At 40.9% G+C, this 20015-nt stretch overlaps 1 protein-coding gene across 1 annotated transcript in view; it reads left to right on the forward strand.

The window, feature by feature from the left end:
* Positions 1 to 20015, forward strand: part of gfra4b (GDNF family receptor alpha 4b) — a 45209-nt gene that overhangs the window by 17221 nt on the left and 7973 nt on the right. The window contains exons 2-6 of the mRNA XM_086020144.1: positions 12249 to 12524; positions 13632 to 13712; positions 14393 to 14738; positions 18530 to 18639; positions 19200 to 19334. Of these exons, the coding sequence (XP_085876270.1) occupies positions 12249 to 12524; positions 13632 to 13712; positions 14393 to 14738; positions 18530 to 18639; positions 19200 to 19334 (948 nt within the window). The remainder of the gene's footprint in view (positions 1 to 12248; positions 12525 to 13631; positions 13713 to 14392; positions 14739 to 18529; positions 18640 to 19199; positions 19335 to 20015) is intronic.

Consider the following 20015-nt stretch of genomic DNA (forward strand, 5'->3'; position numbering starts at 1 on the left):
TGCTGGCTGAAATTAGCTCTGATAAGGTCTTGTGACAACACTGACATCAAAAATGAACTACAAGGTTGAGTAGCGGTTCCGTTGTGCAATAATTAGAACTCCCATGCTGGGTTTGGTAGCAATGAAAAACAATATAGACTGTTTATGCATTTATGCAGCTTACTCGTATGAGAGCTTGTTGTGCTCTCACCCAAAGGTCTGTTTTTCGAAGTGACCTCCCCATTAATGGTACGAAAAAATTCCCATTAGAGGCTAGACATTCACGTTTAAAAGCATTGATGTTTTATTTTGATGATTTGATGTCATAAGCTGCTTTACATATCTTGCAGCCAGATGTAGTGGACTTTGGTGGGCTCTTTTTGCAGTACAACCTGCTGCCTGGGATTATGTGCCTCAGTAGTTCTGTACATGTCTTTCGAGAGAAAAGGGAGAAACAGCTGTTTGGGTTCGTAAAAACAACATATGTTACTTTTGCGGCAAAACTAAAGGTCGCCAAAACACTGATGTTGCTTGGCGTGAATGATCGTAAACCTGGTGTGGAGTGGAGAAATAGCGAAGATTGCCACTTTTTATTAAGTTTAAGGCTCAAACCAATGTTGACATTACTTCACAGCATTGCACATCATTAATGAACTCAGTGTTGGGAATGTTTTCCCCCAAAACGCACCGTAACTTTATAAGTTGAATGCCCATACAGGCCGTTTTGCACATAAAATGCTTTCTTCTCATGGGTTACGGTGGTTAACTTCCTTTTGACGTTATACATGACAATTCAGGAAAGAAAGCGACATCTGCAAATCACCTTTTTGTTATTTATTGAAGTTGTGACTTGCCTATTCACAATTCGCTCTTTATAAATTCACCTATTTGTCTTTTTCCTTTAAAAACGACCCTCAGCTAATTTACAGCTTTTGTGATATTTCGATATCTGTTCAAATATCTGTTGCTTAAAGGGTTATAAAATTGAATGGTCAGGGGGTTTACTGTACTGTGAGTGCAATTCCATTTCAAGTTAAATATGCTTGTGAACTGTTTCGCTATTAAGTTTGAGCTCGAAGGCTTATATAGGGTGCCACGTGCACAGACTGCCTTTGGATGACTTGAGAGCCGAGGGAAAATTACAGTGTGATCATGGCACAAATGGTAATGTAACACACTGTATGATTAAGGCAGTGCATGCGGCTAATAGCATAACTTAAGTGTATTGTTAGAGAGGAAATTATTCGTCGTCTGCTTCACCCCATTACTTTCCCTCTCAATGTCTTATTTCCTTTTCTTCTTGTTCTCCAGTCTAAAAGCTCATTTTACACTGAAAAGACACGTGACCAGCCTGCTCAGTGCCCACTGGAGCCATGTTGCAGTCATTCATGAGCCGCCAGTCATATTAATCCCTGCTTGTCACCGATGTCTGCACTGTAATTCTGTTGAATTCAATGTGAGACTAGCAAAAGTTTAAAAAGTTGTAACTATAAATGCAAGTTTTACAGCACAAGTTATTCCTCTCTAGCGCCCACACGTTTCCTGCCCTACCAAAATGTTAACATTAATGAGACCATCTGTGCTAGAAAAGACACTTCTCGAAAGTGAATCACTTATCATTTCACCTAGTGGAGGATCCGTTGATGTGATGTACTTCCAAATGGGCTAGCGTTTTAAATTTCATTTACGTAACCCCTTTGGGGCAGCATGTTCCCAGACAGTTGTTACATCCACAAGTTACAAGACAAGAATGTGCTAATTTCCTTAAGGCTCATTTATCCACTTAATTTGAATTCATGTTTAAAAAGTTGTTAGGCGGACTGTCAATGACAGTCATGATGTTTCCTGTGAAAAAAAGGGAAGTGACATTTGAAGTAGCCACTCTTTGCGAGGACTTATGATGCCCTTGGCCTGCAAGCGCTGAAGTTGAAAAGCTGTCGATTTACCTCGATTTTCATGTGCCCGAGTTTTCATATCATTTCTGTTTTCTACCATTTTTTTTCTTCGAAATTTTGTCATGATTTTTGTACATTTGTTTCGTTTTTTGTATTTAAAAACAAAACTAAACATGAGTCAGCCATTCATTTCCATTCGATTTGCGTCCATCCCAAAAATCTTGTCAGTTGTGTATAAAGTGTCCAGCCGACAGCAAGGTGTAACCCACGATGCAAGTTTTTATGAATAACTCAAAGCAACAACACTCGCGGTGTGCTCTGCAAAACAAAGGCTACATGCGAAACACATACTGTCAAAATTCAGCCCTTAAAAATAAAAGTATGAGCATAACACAGTTTCACTGCACTTTCTTGGGCCATATTGTGGCGTATTTAATAGTAGCACTGATATTAGGGCCAAATGGAGTGTGATGAAACTCTTATTATATTGGTGTGTTTTTATTTCGCCGGCCTGACTTTTGACAGGATGTTGCGCTTATGTTGCCCCAACTGGTCTGAGTGTTGCCGAGCAGACCGGATTCCACAATGCAAGCTTTTATTCACATCTCAAGGCTTATAACAAGCCTCCCAATAGCCGTCTGTTGAATACTTTTTATGCTATTTGATAGAAAGTTCCAACTGCAAGCCAATTGATTAAAAAAAAAAAAAAAAAAGCGATAAAAACTATATAATTCAGAAAAGAACTAGGAAAATTCCATCCCTCTTTCGCTCCTTGCTTTATCCACTTCATGAGTCATTATTTCATATTTTTTCATACATAAAGCTTTAGTTATTGTCCATTAAAGGCATTTTTCATTCATATTTTTGGGTGTGTTGAACATATTATGACTTTTCATAAGTCACATTTTTTTTCATAATTTGGCAGGTCCTGCAACTTGTACTCAGGTGCGACTTATATACATATATCAAAATTAGAGTAGGGACTGGCACCCAAAATCCTCACACCCTAATCATGTTGACGGCAGAGAACGAGGTGTGGTTGTATTCAAAACCTCCGCTTTTAACAATGGAAAAAAAACCATTTTTTTGTTTAAAATGGTGTACCTTAACTACAAGTAAAATCCCGCATGCCACTGTGGCCAAAGACAGAATATCCTGGACGGCTATTGTATTGTAAATTGTAAGTCCTTGTGGCGGATGCTGCATGCTAAAATAGCATTTTTGGTCTCAGTTATTGTAAAATAAATTCCTCCCAAAAATGCGATTTCTTCATGTTGCATTTTGGTTTGGTGCGACTTATACTACGGAGTGACATATAGTCAGAAAAATCTGATATTTGGATATACTTTACTTTCGATATTTCCTATTTTCTAAGAATTCATTGGTCTTCAGTCATGGAAGGTGCTTAGAGGGGAAGTCAACTCCAAAATTATCTTTAAAATAGTATGTTTTATGTGCCTCCACTAGTCTAAACATGGCATTCTGATTAACTCATTAACTGATTAACTCATTGTTCCACCCATTCAGTCCCAGGAATTTATTTATATATATATATATATATATACACACACATATATATATATATATATATATATATATATATATATATATATATATATATATATATATATATATATATATATATATATATATATATATATATATACATATATACATACATATATATATATATATATACATATATATATATATACATATATATATACATATACATATATATACATATACATATGTATATATATATACATATATATACATATACATATATATATATACATATACATATATATATACATATACATATATATACATATACATATATATATACATATACATATATATATACATATACATATACACATATACATATATACATATACATATATATATATATATATATATATATATATATATATATTTTTTTTTTTTTTTTTTTTTTTTTTCCCCCAATGTTAGGGTAAAAGAGGGTCTGAAAATGTATGGCAGTGAATGAGTTAACAATGCCTTTGTGTAATATGAGTTTAGCAGGAAAAGCCACCCGTTTTTAGCCATCTCAGAGGGTAGCCGAGAAGTGACCCGTGATTGGTTATTACCTGAACCCTGAACCACTGTGATGTCATATTCAGTTGAGAACAAGTGACAAAATGACCACATGCTGATATGGATAAAAACGGTGGATTTTGCTGCTTAACTCATATTACACAAACACATTATTAATCAGACTGCCATGTTTAGACTAGTGGAACATATTTTAAAGAATTTTGGGGCGTTGACTTCCACTTTAAGTTGTGAACTTTTGATATGCACTTTCATTGTTTTTTTTCAAAACGGCAAAAGAACGTCAAATTAAGAAAATCAAAATTAAAAAATGACGATGCCATCACCAGATTATGATCATTTCAGTGTTTTAAGCCCTTAAAATATTTTAGGAATGACTTTCAGGTGCCCTTTCTCATTATTTGTAGTCATCCACTATGAGAACCTAATCCTTATAGGTCCAAAGCACTCGTTAAATGCTTGATAGAATTTGCTTGTGTAGCGGTGAACAGGCTTTTTCACACTTGAGAGCTCATGTTCTTTTAGATCTCCATGTCAGGCTCTGTTCCCCGAGTGACCTCTTGTCTCAGGCTTTAAAATAGAGACTAGCAAAGGAGCCCCAATAAACACTGTAACTGAGCTACTGTGGGCCACCCCTCCGTAATTAACTCTCCTGCTCTGGAGTCTGGACACGCTGACCCACATTTACAATTTTACTCTTTCATTGAAAACTCGTGTCCAGCACTGTGGATGAGTGATGACAATGATTACACATCACTGAGACACAAAATCAAAGTGAGATATAAAGCGATGGCATTCTCAAGGAGGCCATGAAAGGAATTTAAATAACATAAGGGCTAAAAACAGACGCTGTTGTCGCACATGGCCAGTTTTGTGTGCATCTGGATCCATAAAACTGGAAAACAAAGCAAATGCTTGCAGATTTACAGCACCGTAATAAAGCACACTATGGATTTTGCCATGTTCTTAGTCTTTATGGTGATGGAGGATCACATGATTCATGTAGCACCTCTTTGTGTCTGCCGCATCACATCGCCACTGCCAGCAGATTGCAGCGTCTAAACACATACGGGGGGTTTCTGTAAGTGCAAAATGCTGATTTTGTTGAGTATTAGTAACTCTATGCGAATGTTCTTTTTCTTGGTGTTTGAGTGCCAGACACAGCTGGCAGCACGACTGGGTCTCTTTAACACAGAGATCTTGCGAAATTCATGACGCGTCAGAGTGGAACAGGTAGTTCTGTACTTTTATACTGAAAGCAGTGACGAGGGGTATTAATTTTGGCTTGACTAGTTAGTGTCGGTTAATAATAGCCCGGGACATATTCAGACCTGCGTACAAATTTGCAAAGCAGTAACGCAATTAACAGTATTTAATGCAGTTGAAAGTTATATTTTATGCTCACATTTAAGACCAATCAAAATTATCGTCAGTGTCAGTTGTTGGTTTCTGAAAAAAAAAAAAACTGTTGTTTTTGATAGGTTTTACTTAGATTTGGTTTTTCAGGGTTAGGAAATAAAACATCGAACGATGTTGTGATAGGCAGTCTGCCAATACGCGTGGCTCTATGGCAAAATGGCGCTTGTCAGCTTTTGAATTTGAACTCATCTGTGCGCCTGAGTGGTTGGCACGGCTCTCTCACAGTTTTGAGGTTCTGGGTTTGAAGCTTATCTGTGGCCTCCGGCTCACCTGCAACCCTTATGAGGATAAGCGGTTGAGAAAATGACTGGATGGGATCAGTGAAGACTGTACGTAGATGTGAATCTGAGTGTGAATGGTTCTTTGTGTATATGTGCCCTGTGATTGGTTGGCCACCGGTCTCGGGTGTAGCCCACATCTCGCCATAGAAAGATTGTAGCAATGCTTCTTCCCCAAAAAAAAAAAAAAAAAAAGAAAAAAAAGAAGGCCATGTTTAAAGGAGACTAAATTGGGGCAAACTTCATTGTAGGATGTCATTGGCCTTCAGTCATTCAAAGCACTGAAGGTGGAAAGCTGTTGCTTTACATCCTGCGAAAAATGTGCTCAATTATGCATAGCCATTGCGAGTTATTATGATGTCGCTGGCCTTCAATAATTGAAAGCACTGACGTACAGCTGTTGATTTTGTGCTAACACTCAAATTCAAATAGACTGATTAAAAATCATGATTACTTGTGTGCCGACTGGAAACTTGGCAGAATAACAACTTTTGCTGTTTGGTTACAGTCCTCTCTGTTACAAGCTGTTGTGTACTCGCATGTACATTTGGACTTTTGATAAGCTTCCATAAGCTTGCATCTGCCATTTCGAGGAGGCTTCCTGTCTCCTCGGAACCGCAAGCAACACAGCAACACATTAGCTCTCCATTACGCAGCAGAGTGACTTTATGTATCTCTGCTCCTTTATCATACCGTGTTGTCTGTGCATTATCATCTGCAGGGAAGACACAATTTGAATGTGTAAGGAGAAACTGTCTGACCAATTTTGCAGGGAGAAAATGGTCTACCATTACTTACTGTATGTCTGTAGCGTTCAATCAAAACAAAATATGCAAAGGATCTTTAGTTGGCTCGAATTTCTCCATATGCGCGTGCAACTACGTAATTAAAAGTTTAAAATTTATTTCAGCTTGCCAATGATGTTAGCCTCAGGTGCTTCAGAGAGCCCAAACGAGACAGACTTTTCAGGCAATCAATTTTCTGTGTTTACTATCCGAGTTCAGGTAAAATTTGATGATCTTCGATTTTCTCTGGGTTTGCGTAAGGAATGAATGTTCACGGCTACAACGCATAGCTAATTTGACACCCTGATGCTGATAGAATCTCCCGTGAGTGACAATGCACAGCTCTGGATTAGTTTTTTTTTTCATTTTTGTTTGCTTATGGTTGATTGTGATAATTGAATAAAAAAAAAGGTGAGATTCTGGAAGATAAATAAAACAAGGAGATGGGTTTGAATTGCAATTCAATTCTTTTGAAAAGCCACACTGGCTGGCCAATCACAGCACAAGCAGCTACAGTTGTCCGTTGTTTTCTTGGGGGCGCTCTGTTAAATTCAATGTACTGGTTTAGATTTTTCTTTTTTTGTTATCAGTATATTTGTGCTCTTTGAAAAGGAAATTATTCATAATTCATGCAGGGAGATAATAGCATAACTTCACACACTCAGTACAAATCACGTCGTGTTACATGAAGCTATTTAGGTCTCTAAATTAATGTAATGATAAACAAATAAAGCTAAATTGACGTTATAATCTTGTAAATTATGTTTTGCCATTCACGGTCTGTGTCTCCACGGGGGTCTCCATTGTCAAGTGTCTTTTTTTTCCGCAGATTTCACGTTGTGCTCATGTTGTGGCAACCATGACATGCTCTTCTTCACAATTATAGCTTCAGGCTTGTTGGGGCTGGTGAGCAATGTCTGCCATCCCGTGGTTAACACTGGCATTACATCTTTCAATGATTCAGCAACTGTAAACATTTTTATTTTACAAAATTAATTGAGATTCACTCCGAGCATGGGCAAGGGCCTCATGCGTTGCCCATCCCTGCTGTATAGGCTATACAGTATAATGTGGAAATGTTGTTTTTGTGATACATAAAAAATGAGGCAAAGATAATCACTTCAAAACTTCTACTATTAACATGACCAATAATCTGTAACACTCAACTGATTTAAAAAATAATAATAAATCGTAGAGAGGGGGAGTATAAATGAAAAACTGAGATAATATGGTTACACAAGTGTAAACACCCTTCTATAACAGGGATGTAGCTGAATTGGAGTCTGCGCACACCTGCCACCCTTTAAAGTGCCTCTGATTAACCTCTAAAAAATTGTAGCTGTTCTGGTAGGCTTGGATTGTTTTTGCTTTTCCAAGCAGAAGCTAATAGCATGGCTAACACTGGCTGCTATTTCAAACCGTTCACAATTTCCTCCAGCTGAAGAAAAATTGTCACCACCATGCTTCACTGTAGGTATGGTGTTCTTGTGGTCATGAGCAATGTTGTCTTTGTGCCAAACTTAACTTTTGAAAGTATGGGCAAAAAACTCAACATTGGCGTCACTGGACCATAGTGAAAAACATGGGAAAAGAAGAACAGAACACAGCCAAAATGCAGTTGTAAGAGGGTGTGCACACTTCTGCAACCATATTATTTCAATTCTTTATTTGTGCTGTCCCCCTAGAAAAGCCTTTTTTGTTTATATGTTTGTTTGTTTTGCTAAATTCAATTGAGTTGTGCACATTATACTGCAGGTCACAGTAATGTGGAAAACATTTTGAAAGGATTCATGTTTGTCACGTCATATGACAAAAACCTTGGATTTGAACAGCGTAGACTTTTTTTTTAATTTATATGCATTGGTATGCCCGCATTTACCCACATTCAGGCTCACTTTAAGATTTGCCCTAGTCGCATCATTTTAGTGTGTATGCTGTTCGAGTTTCACCCATTTATTAGAAATCTAAACTCGACTGCACGGTGTGAAGGATCTCTGCTCTTAAATAATGAAAATTGTTGGACAGATATCAAGCCAAACGGCAGATTAAAAAAAAGTGTTTTGCATTTTAAGCACATTGTGCTTCAAGTGTGACTGTGTCTCTTTTCAGGACTTTGAAGCTAAATGAGGCTGCTTTTTTCCTGCTGGTTCTTGAATGCGGCATGTGTTTGAAGTGTGAGCCAAGTGACAGCATTTCACTTTGAATAGTTGCTGTCTCAAAATCAATCTGCACGTCTTTGATGTCAGAAATAGCTCACGTTGTGCCCTCAAAATCAAATATTTTATGATGTTTAAATTTATATTTGCTTTTTTGGCCTGACTTTAATGTTTGATATTAACGCTCAGTTCTTTTCTCAGGCGACATTATGGAAACGGACAAGGTTCATATAGGGGACTCGTCGTCAGGTCATATTTTTTCACAAAATGTGAGGATGCCTCAGTGGGCCACACACAAGTTCTTACTACCAGGAGCTCCTGCTAGCAGGAATTCAAAGTTCTTGGCTTGTTTGGTCTGAAAGGGGCTCATGTGACTTTGTTATGTGTACTAATTGAGACTTGAAACTCTCTTTATTCAATTAACAATTTTGAAAGAATGAAAACCATAATCCGCAAATAAAACATTGTATCTTTCGATCAAAAGTGAGAAGCATATGGCAGCTGGCAGCTAACGCCAAGCGTGAGAAGCTACTGTAGCGGTCTACATCTTCACTCCATGTTGCTTATCAAAAAGCACGAACAGATGGACTCAAATGCACGGCACCAGTCATATGAGATCCAAATTCAAGTCATTTGTTTACAAATAGCTGCTCACCGAGAGTTGCATCAAGACAAAAGTAATGGAACAAAAAGAGATAGTAGAAATGTACAAAACGTCATTAACAGAAGGTAAGTTCAGTCATCTAGATGAACAAATGTACTTGGATACCACCGGCGTCTTTACTGCTTCGATAGCAAGTCCACATTCAAACACACAATCACATTTAACTTCTGGTGGATATTTGGCTTATTTATTGATTTATTTGGGCTTGGCTGAATTGAGGTACAGCCTCTGGCGTGATATGCTGATGGCATGTATGATGATGGTTTTAAGTCCCAATTTTATTTTCACACCTACAGACAATTAATTTAGAGTCTTCAATTAACCAAACATTCTTTTTTTATGGAATGTAGGAAGGAGAGAAAACCCACGCAATCACATGGGGACATGCAAATTCCACACATGAAGGCCCAAGATGAAATTTAAACCCAGAACCTCAGAACTATGATAACCACAAGACAACGCCTATCAACTGATCAACAGTGCGTCGTCATTGCAGGGCTTCGGAATGGATATTCTCAGAGGGAAGTCAGCATCAGGTTGCAATAGCGATATGGAAAGACATGGAAGTAGACATTTTTGGAAATGTAAAAAAAAAATAAAAATACAGGTGGTAAATTTTGCTATTCAGCTTCTTGTTAGAGAACAGCAAGTTGTGCTAAAGTAGGGAAACCAATGTTTACCAAAGGTCAAATTCAATTCAGGTAATAATGTTGATTACACCCGGCCCAGTATCCCAAACTTTTTTAAATAGTGTATGTGTGAGAGTTTTCGTTAACATGGTGTGACGCGCGGGCTATTTTATAGAGAAGCGCTTGTCACTCAAGTAGCTTTATGTTGAAGAGGTCACGATTACTCCTGTTAATCCAGACATAAAATCCATTTCCAAGTTTTAGGAGGGCCTGTGATTGTAGGAGCAGGAGCGACGCCTCCTCTGCAGTCGGCCTCATTACATTTCATTTTCCATTTTATCTGTCCTGCAGTGGACCATTTAGTCAGCGTGCACGGGTAACTGATCAGCTAATCCGCCTGTGATTTATGTGACAGGCAAAGTGAGGACTTAACTGAGCCTCCAAGCGCATTGATTACTGACATGGTTAATTGGCTAAAGCCGTCGCTACATCAAGATGAGCTTATTGGAAATGTCAACTCAACTTAGCCATTTGCATTCATAATGGATGGTGACTATTGCGGCTTGTGTGCCATGCGGCACAAACTGACATGCGTTGTTGTGGAGAAAAGGGCTGCTACATGTGCACACATACAGATGTCCATTAGAAGGGTTTTGCTGATGTCTAATGATGGCAATATGAGAAAGGTGTGATGTTGGCGAGACCTGCAACGAGTTAGAGGATTGTGTCCCAGAATTATCTGCAGTGCATAAAAGTGAAGAGGTTTCATTGCGGCAGATGTCTGAGACTTCCGATGAGAGGTCATGCATTGGACTATGACACGGAAAACTCATAAAACTAATAGAAGCTACTTTCTTCTCGTCGCATAAAAATGCAGAGAGGCAAGAGAACAAAGGAAGGAAGTGTCTTGAAGTTCACCACTTCCCTGAAATTAAAATGAGCTTTTGAAACAAATCCATTTTCTTTACATTTATTTGCCATTAATCATTTTGAAAGGAGATTACTGACATGAAGGAAGAATTGTGGAGTGGTTCGCACATCTGCCGAGGTTCTGATGTTTGAATCCCAGCTCCCTTTCTGCGGTGAGTTAGCGTGTTCCCTCTGTATTTGCCTGGGCTTTCTCCAGGTACTTTCATCATTTCAAAATCATACATGTTACGTTAAGAGAAGATTCCTAATCGACCCATAGGTTCGAATTGTTGTTTGTCTATTTGTATCCTGTGATTGGTTGGCGACCAGTCCAGGGTGTGTAACCCGTCGCTTGCCTTAAGATAGCTGAGAAAGGCTCCAGCTCACTCATGAGTCATGACCCTGAATAGGAGAAGCGGAAGAAAAGGGATGGACGGAAAGAACAGCTTGAATTCTGTAACAAATGTTGCGTCTGCTTATAGAATATCTTTACCCTTGAGTCCTCCAATACAAAACCTATTGATGGCAAGGCATTTGTTACAAATGCAAGAAATCCAATGTCAGACTTTTTCCACCCACATTACCCTGTAAACTCGGGAGATTATCACGACATGTTCAGAAATGCGATATCAATTACGAGAAAAATACACAAACATTGTCTAAATATGTAAGACTTTGTCGTTAAACTCATGTTAAGCCATTCTTGACATCAGACTGGAGAAAAAAAAACGATGGGCTGATGAAATCAACAAGAGTAGAGTGTTTAGTGGTAAATTGACAAGGAGCCAGTGTGTTTTGCTTCATCAAATCAGGAGAAGATTAGAACATACTGTCCATCAAAGAGGCTTCAGTAGAGACCGCATCAGGTCGGCAGAAGTAGTTATGGGTCATTGAGTGTTTAACATGTAAAAAAAATTCTTATTGTCATAGTAGTTCATTATTTAGAATTCATGGATGGTAGGTTAACTGAACACTCTAAATTGTCCCCAGGTGTGATTGTGAGCGTGAATGGTTGCTCATCTATGTGTGCACTGCAGTTGGCTGGTGACCAATTCATTGTGTACCCCGCCTACCGCTCTATCCTTTATAAGAACATGTGGGTTTTTTTGCAGCCCATGTCAATTACAGATTTAGCCATTATTTTGGCTAAGAAGTAATTGTTTATCATACCATCCACAGTCAAGGTTTCATTAAACATTTTCAGCTGAAAGTAACTAATAAAGTAGCTTGTAAAATAGCTTTGTTACATCTACAATCAATGAATTGGTAAAGTAGCTGTTACTTTTTCAAGTTAACTCTGTCACCACTGCCTTTTAATGTTGATCATGACGGTGGTACTTGGAGAGCTAAGCATTTTTTTACATGGCACCTGGCAGAGAATGTTTGAGAACCACTATACTAATAACCTTACATATCAACTTTCACACAACTCATTACTCTACTTCCCTCCCACAGCTTTGTTGGCGGTTGTACTGGCCGGCAGTGACTGCTTGATGGCCGGAGACATGTGTTCAAGTGATGACACCTGCAGTCCGCGCTTGCGCACGCTGCGTCAGTGCGTGGCTGGCAACGGCAACATGAAGTTGGGCCCTGGAGCCAGGAGCCAGTGCGCCAACGCGGTGTCTGCCCTGCTTTCCAGCCCTTTGCACGGCTGCCAGTGTAAACGGGGCATGAAGAAGGAGAAGAACTGTCTGAGTATCTATTGGAGCCTTCACCAGTCCATCATTCATGGTTAGTGGTTGATGGATAAGGTCACACATTATTATATTTTAGTGAGGGATGGTTACTGCCCCAGTGTGCGCAACTGCACAAGAGCAAGGCAGGCACAAGCGTGTGTGCAGTGAACATTTCCGAGACAAGGAGTGATTTACAGTTGGAGAGGAGAAATGCAATGTAGGTGACATTAAAAACAAACGCCGTATTTTTAACAATCAAAAAGTGGCTAATGAGCTTAACTCTGACCTTCATGCGGGTAAGGTAGGATAACATTAAATACAGCATTGCCCATGCGTGTGCAGCGAGCAAAGACATGGCAGACATTGAGCTGTCTGCCGCACTTCCTGGTCTACTCGTTCCCCAAAGTGTATTTTGTGCCATCAAATGACCATCTGGTGCTGCATCTTTCATATCGACGTCACAGCGCCTATCCCAGCTGACTTTGGGTGAGGGTCAGGCCACACCCGGGACTGGTCACCAGGGCACACAAAATCAAATGTCACATTTACACCTACAGATTATTTAGAGTCTTCAATTAACCTAACCTGCACATTTTTGAAATGTGGAAACCCCACACTAGCACAAGGAGAACGTGCAAACTCCATACAGGAAGTCTGGAGCCGAGATTCAAACCTAGAGCCGTTCAACTGGGGACGGGCTACCCACTTGGCCATATTACCCACAGTATTGTGATGCTTATTCATTTCTAAAGTTTCTACAGTACCTCTTTTAAGCGCCAGAGAATCATTTAGCCAATAGTTCTCTTAATTCAATTCAGCTATGAGACATACAGCAAGTCTCTGTGAATATTCAGATACTAGGGAAAAAAAAAGACAATTGTAAAATTGTACTGAGAATGAGTGCATTTTTAAACTTTGTTTTAAGACACGCAATTTCAACATCCCGACATTTAGTGCACCCTCTCATCAGTGCGCGCTAATCGAAAGTGATGAGTGAAAATGACATTTTGGAAAGGAAAATGTTATATATAGTTTGGGAACACAGTACCTGTTCAAAATATAGCTCACAAAAAAGTTTCCACGTCCTTTATTGTTACCATGTGCAATCATTTAGACAGATTGCAGCAACATTTCAGCTTCAAACCATCTCTTCCTCCCTTAGGACTCAACTTGGTGGAGAGTTATCCTTATGAGACTGTGCAGAGGGATTATGACTACGTCCGTTTGGCCTCTATCACAGCAGGCAAGTCCGCTGACCTTCATTAACTTTCATGGTTTACTTTTGTACCCTTTGGGGTACGCTTGGATTTTCCCTGGCAGCTGGCCTGAGGCAAAGACAAGCCCGTTTTGTTCTGAGGACAGATACACCATTTATGTGAACAAAATTCCTGCGTCCAAAATGATATCGTTGTCACACACTGTCTTACTGTAATACAACCCATGAATAGAAATGGGGTTTTACTGCTGAGGTAGCAAAATGTAATCACAGCGTTTACTTTTAAGAATAACATGCACATTTTCGTGAGCAATGAAAGTTTACCGTTATGGAATCTTCAAATATCATTGGAATTGATATTTTAGCACAGACTAACACAAAACATTGTATTCTAACCCAGTGGTCCCCAACCTTTTTTCTGGCACGGACCGGTTCATACAGGTCTAACACCGTTTGCGGCCCGGCCCTGTAACTATTCACCGTCAGCGTGGGTGTGGGCGTGTGTGAGGGTGGGGGTGTGTCGTGGGGGGGGGGGGGGGGTGCGGGGGGCTTGTGCGAGTAGTGCTTAATACGTCTATTTGTTGCCGTGGCCCGGTAGCGGCGGTTGGGGACCCCTGTTCTAGTCAATGTCCATGCACACTCTCCTCATGCTTAACTACTGTATATAAGAGAATACATTTTGTTCACGTCCTTACTTCTTTTCATAGACTCTGATGTTGGCATGGTAACTGTGAACCGTTGCTTGGATGCTGCGAAGGCTTGTAACGTGGACGAGTCATGTCAGAAACTGCGCACAGAATATGTCTCGGCCTGCATCAAACCCACTGCCAAATCTGGCCTGTGCAATCGGGTCAAATGCAACAAGGCCCTGCGCAGGTTCTTCGATCGGGTCCCCGCCGACCACACGCATGAGCTGTTATTTTGCCCCTGCACGGACACGGCCTGCGCGGAGCGTCGTCGGCAGACCATCGTTCCCAGCTGCTCTTATGAAAGCGTGGAAAAGCCCAGCTGCATAACTCAGAGGAGGATCTGCGAGGCTGACTACGTGTGCAAGTTAGTGCAAATGTATTGTTTGTTGACATCCATTAAATGTCATGCTGTAAAGACTTTCATCCTGGGCCCTCGCGCCCAAGGAAGGTCCATGTTAGCGCACGACAATCACAAGTGTTTCCACAAACTTTTTCAGGATTGAACCCACCCTTGGGGAGCAGAGAGCAGCCACTGTGTCATACCCCGGGAACAAATTCCAATAATATGTCTGTACCTTGGTCCAGGAAACAGGCTAGAAATTGTGAAAAAAAGTGTTCTACATTATTTGCTATAACTGAATAAACCTGGTGCTAACCACTCTTCCATTATTCCTCAGAATGGCACCCATGAGAGCTTTGTTTTTTTGCATTAAAAAAGAGGTTCGAACAAAGCAGATTTGGATCATTTACATTTTGATGAGGCATTATAGTTGCGTGGCGACCATTAAAGGGGCCTGACTCTTTGAAGTTGGGGTTAGAGTATAGTGGTTGAACCACGTAAAACCCTTTCAACTCCAGATTGAGGGTAAAACTTTAGTGCTGCATGACAGGTGGTATTAGGAGAGGAATCTGGGTAATCAATGTTCAGCCAGACAGGAAAACCTTTAGGACAGGTAGCTAGAAAGATTGGAATTGGGCACGTGTGTGACACATGAGCTCATCTTGAGAATGAGGTGGTGAGAAAATGGGCCACGTCACAACATCCGGGTACGCAATCTGGAAACCAAGCCAAACTTCCTGGTTCTTCGGTGTTGGGGTTAGTGTACGGGTTTTTATTTTTTAAACCCAATAGATCCGTTTCAATTCTGGGTCAGAATTGGGGTCGATGCCATTCGTGGTCTACTCGGGAGAACCTTTACGACAGGTGATCTCTGTGATTAATCCCTAAATCAGGGGTGCCCAACTTTTTTTGACCTAAGATCTACTTCTCAAGCAGCCAACTTCCCGTGAGCGACCATTTTCAGCTTAGCAAAATATTTGAAGGGATAGTCAGTGAGTTATTATTCAAATACAAAAGTGGCCTAATTTTTTCCATTGAAAAAATGTAATTCTTAAGTGACACCAAGTGGAAGGAAAATATATTCTGTCACCAAGTCCTAGTAATGCTGCTCTGAAAAGAAAATTTGGCAACGAGAACAGACAATTTCAAGAAAAACAGGAGGAGGAATGTCTTTTTGGTGAGCACGGGCATTACAGGGGCATCCCGACATGTTTTGAATGCACAGAGAAAGTTGTGGTGCTCAAGAAACCAGACATCATTACTTAACTAGATATTCTGAGGAATATGCAAAGTACCAGGGAGATGAGTGAGAGGACCGAGTCACCAATCTTGTTCAGATTCTGAAGAACTGTTAATGTTCTGAACTGTTCTTAATAAAGACTGATAAAATTGGATTACCGTGGATGTACTTTTTAAAAATACTTGGACCCCTTTTTTGTGGAATACTTGATGCGGCCAGAACTCACCAAGACTGTATCTCCAGCGGCCCTGTCATAAATTGAGTTTGAGACCCCTGCCATACACCCCTCGCGGTTGACTTGGGAGCAGTCCGCGGTCTACCGGTTGACCACAATCGACTGGTTCGGCACGCTTTCCCTAAAAGGATGAAGCACAAGGAAGGTTGGAATAGGATACCAATGTGGGAAACCAACTTCAGAAAGATGTCCAGGGTGTGTAATGGCACAAGTTTTCACTACAACTATGTACGTGATCTGGCAACCATGAGAAAATGCCATGGTCTTCGGGGTTGTGGTCGATCTACATCCACCCAATCAGTTCAGGACAAATCTGCAGAGCTGGGCACTTGACGCTTTTTTGCCGGTCCGGCCGCGACCCTCCACCCTTGACCTGGGTCCCTCCTGGCCGCGACCCCCCGCCCTTATTCATAAAAATTATCACCCCCCGGCCCGTTTCGCCCTCCGTCCCCCCCCAAAAAAAAGTGTCCGTGATTGACGCCGCCGCGGGAGAAATGCTAACGGCAGAAGCTTTGTCTTTGTCAAAAGGATCATTAGCTGGCTAATTTACTATTCGAACCCGCTGTGGACACGCTTCAAAATGCTAGTACCACTAGTACTTTACTACTTACCCAACTGCGTGTGCTTACTTTCATTGCGAGCCCCGGGGTTGATTTTGACGTATTCTATAATTATTTGGGTCCAACAGACGGACTCGCATTCAACAACTTATTTATTTTCCACACTTCCCTTCGTTCCCGGCCTTCAAAATAAAAGTATACCAGCAAACCACTATACACAGCAGGTTTGCTACGGCGTATTTCCGGAAGTAGGAACGACGCCAGAAGAAATGCATGAACTCCACCTTGATGTGGCAGCGTCATACTTGAGTGCTGCGCGCAGCTTAATACACTCCCGGACACAAGTTGTTTTGAAACAGTTAAGTTCCAAGTCGCTTCAAAAAGACAGCGTTAGATATCGTACCTGCTACAACCATAAAGGGACCAAGATGACTAGACTATGCATTTAATTCTATTGCCAAACTAGTTTGCTTTTGCAGCAGCAACGAGGTGCGTGCTGCATCCTCTCTCTCCTCTCCGTGTGGGAAATACATAATTTGACATAATGGACCGATCAGAGCAGCAACAATTCCTGCTGGCTGCGTGGCATGTGTTGCAGACCTGTCGCCAACAGCACAATGCGTCGGTCACGAGAATCAATGCGGCAGTTGTCGCTCGTACCGAAGCGGGAGTAGAAAGAAGCCTAAAAAGAAGCCTTTCGGTGAGTAGGCTGAGATGAAATTTGGCCGCCTCGCGACCATGTCAAACGCATGAGGGCCGATTAGTGGGCCGGACTAAAATCCACTTCCGGCCATGCATAGTCCAGCCATTTTTTAAAATTTGTCACCCAACGCCCCTATATCTTTGCTGCTGTAATACTGAAAATGTCCCCACTGTGGGATCAATAAAGGCCTTCTTATCTTATCTTCTTCCGGTCCGGCCAGGGACGGACTGCCCAGCTCTGCAAATCCGGTTGAGGTTATTAATCCTCATAGTTCAGTGACGAATGTATTAGAAGTTGGATGTGAATCACAGCAGGAAACTTCCAGAAGGAGAGTGAGTGTTGTAAAGCATGTCACTCGGATTGTGTTTTTCAATCCACTGGACCCGTTTCAAACATGGTTTGCGGGTAATACTCCTCCAAATCAAATGGTGACAAAAGGTGACAAATGGTGTCAGAAGAGGAGCCTGCGTTACCTGTAATGTACCAAGAGAACCTATAGGACAGGGGATGCACTAACCCCAAGAACCGGGTGAAGCATTTGGAAGATTGAAATAGAAAAATGGTATCCGATTTAGGATGCTTACAATATCTATACACCTGGCACGATTCAGCTTTCAGCCTTTTTTTTTTTCAAAACGAATAAACAGCCATTCAGTCAACCAAATGATCCATTGTTTTACCCCCAAGCTTTACCCACCCTCCATCATTGCTTAGAACACCCATGAGAGCCTCTTGGAATAGCACATTAAATATTGAACACGAATAAAAAGCCAGATGGATCAGAGTTATCGCTCATTGCAATCTCTGGTCTTGGTCATTATTTTTCCATGGCTCCATTACACTCAGCGAGTTTTACTAATGATTCCAGGTCTAGAGGTTTAGTGGTGAAATATGTTAGTCTTGCTATCACTTTCACATTTTTGTTCAATGTGCTCTGTCTTTACCATGCTAACCAATATTTTTTTTATGTGGTTGAGACAAGTTAAACCACCAAGTGCTATAGTAGGAGGGGGGAAAACAACAGAATACAAGAATCTATCATGTTCTTGCTCAACAGAACATTTCCTTCTTCTATAGGTCTCGTCTGGCACAGTTTCAGTACGACTGCGAACCCTCTGAAGTGTCTGCCAGCGGTTGCAAGCAAAGAAACTACGGTGACTGCCTCGTCGCCTACACAGGACTCATAGGTAAGTGCATATTTGAGAAGAAGCTTTGCAGGGAGTTGGAGGAACAAATGGAGGGAGGGGACGAAGTTGCAAAGCGGCGAAGGCGACATATGTTATGTGAGATGACAACGGGGAGAATAGTGCAGCTACAGGGAGGCGAGAGATATTTCTGCAGATGACAAGTGAGCAACAGATGCGCTTATTGAATTCACCAACGTGCATCTTTGTTTTTGTAATATTTCATAGAGGAAAGGAATAGCCATGATTTTTTTTTCGTCCATCACAGAGAGGAGCAAGAATAACTTCATGCACTCGGCGCCCCACAGCACAAACACACACTTGGCTTGCATTTATTAAAGCACTCAGAATCCCACCTCCACTGTGTTGTTGCACATGAAAAATCTCATGGCTTTAGAATGGTGTGACCTAAAAGTGAAAAAGCTGAAGTACAATGCTGGAAATCAAACGTGCTACACCAGGTGGGTGTTTAGGAGAGCTTTCAAAAATAAAAGCTGTACCGCACAAAGGCGTATGAATACAGTATATAATCCAGGTTGACACCAGGTGTTTTCCCGCCACAGGAAGCACGATCACGCCTAACTATGTTGACAACGCCACTTCCAGTGTGGCACCATGGTGCTCCTGCTCGGCCAGTGGCAACCAGAGGCAAGAATGCGAAGACTTTCTGGACTACTTCACCAACAACATCTGTCTCCGTGAGTGGAACGCTGAACATAACTCAGGTTTTGAGGAAAGGCAAAAGCTCTGCTGTGTATTATTTTCTACTATTTTATGGTCATTTTAATTCAACCTGTGCAACCTTTCGGTATTTACAAATTTTAACCTGAGCATTTTGGGAGTGGGAGTGGTGGGCTGCTTGGGAATTTAAGGTAGTCTAATTTTAACCCATGCAATTTGGGGGGGAATTATGGTAGTTTATTATTTTATTTTAGTAGCTGATGGTGGTTCACTCTCCTAACTTGGATTGGTTCCCGCATGGTGACGGTGTCTGTGTGTGCCCTGCGACTGGCTGGGAACCAGTTTGGGCTGTAGGTTGTCTTTTGCCCAAAGTCAGCAGGGATAGGCTTCAGCACCCCCACGGCCCTGTACAGGATAAGTGGTGTTGAAGATGACACAAATTTTAGGATGAATCAGGTAGTCATATTTTAATGCCTGCAATTTGGGGAAACGTTTCTTTACTCAACCAATGCGTGCTTTTGAGATTTAGGGTAGTGTTATTTCAACCCATTATAATTTTGGTGGATTTTTGGTAGTCTTAATTAAACTTGTAAACCTTTGGGGTATATAGGGTGGGTTTATTCATTTTATGTATCTTATCCCTTTCATGCATGAATTATGATTTGTTGATATGATTTATAATACCATTTTTTTTAGAT

This window comes from Filicampus tigris, chromosome 2, assembly GCF_054856515.1.
Source record: "Filicampus tigris isolate MCC_2025a chromosome 2, RoL_Ftig_1.0, whole genome shotgun sequence".
In the NCBI taxonomy this organism is placed as follows: Eukaryota; Metazoa; Chordata; class Actinopteri; order Syngnathiformes; family Syngnathidae; genus Filicampus; species Filicampus tigris.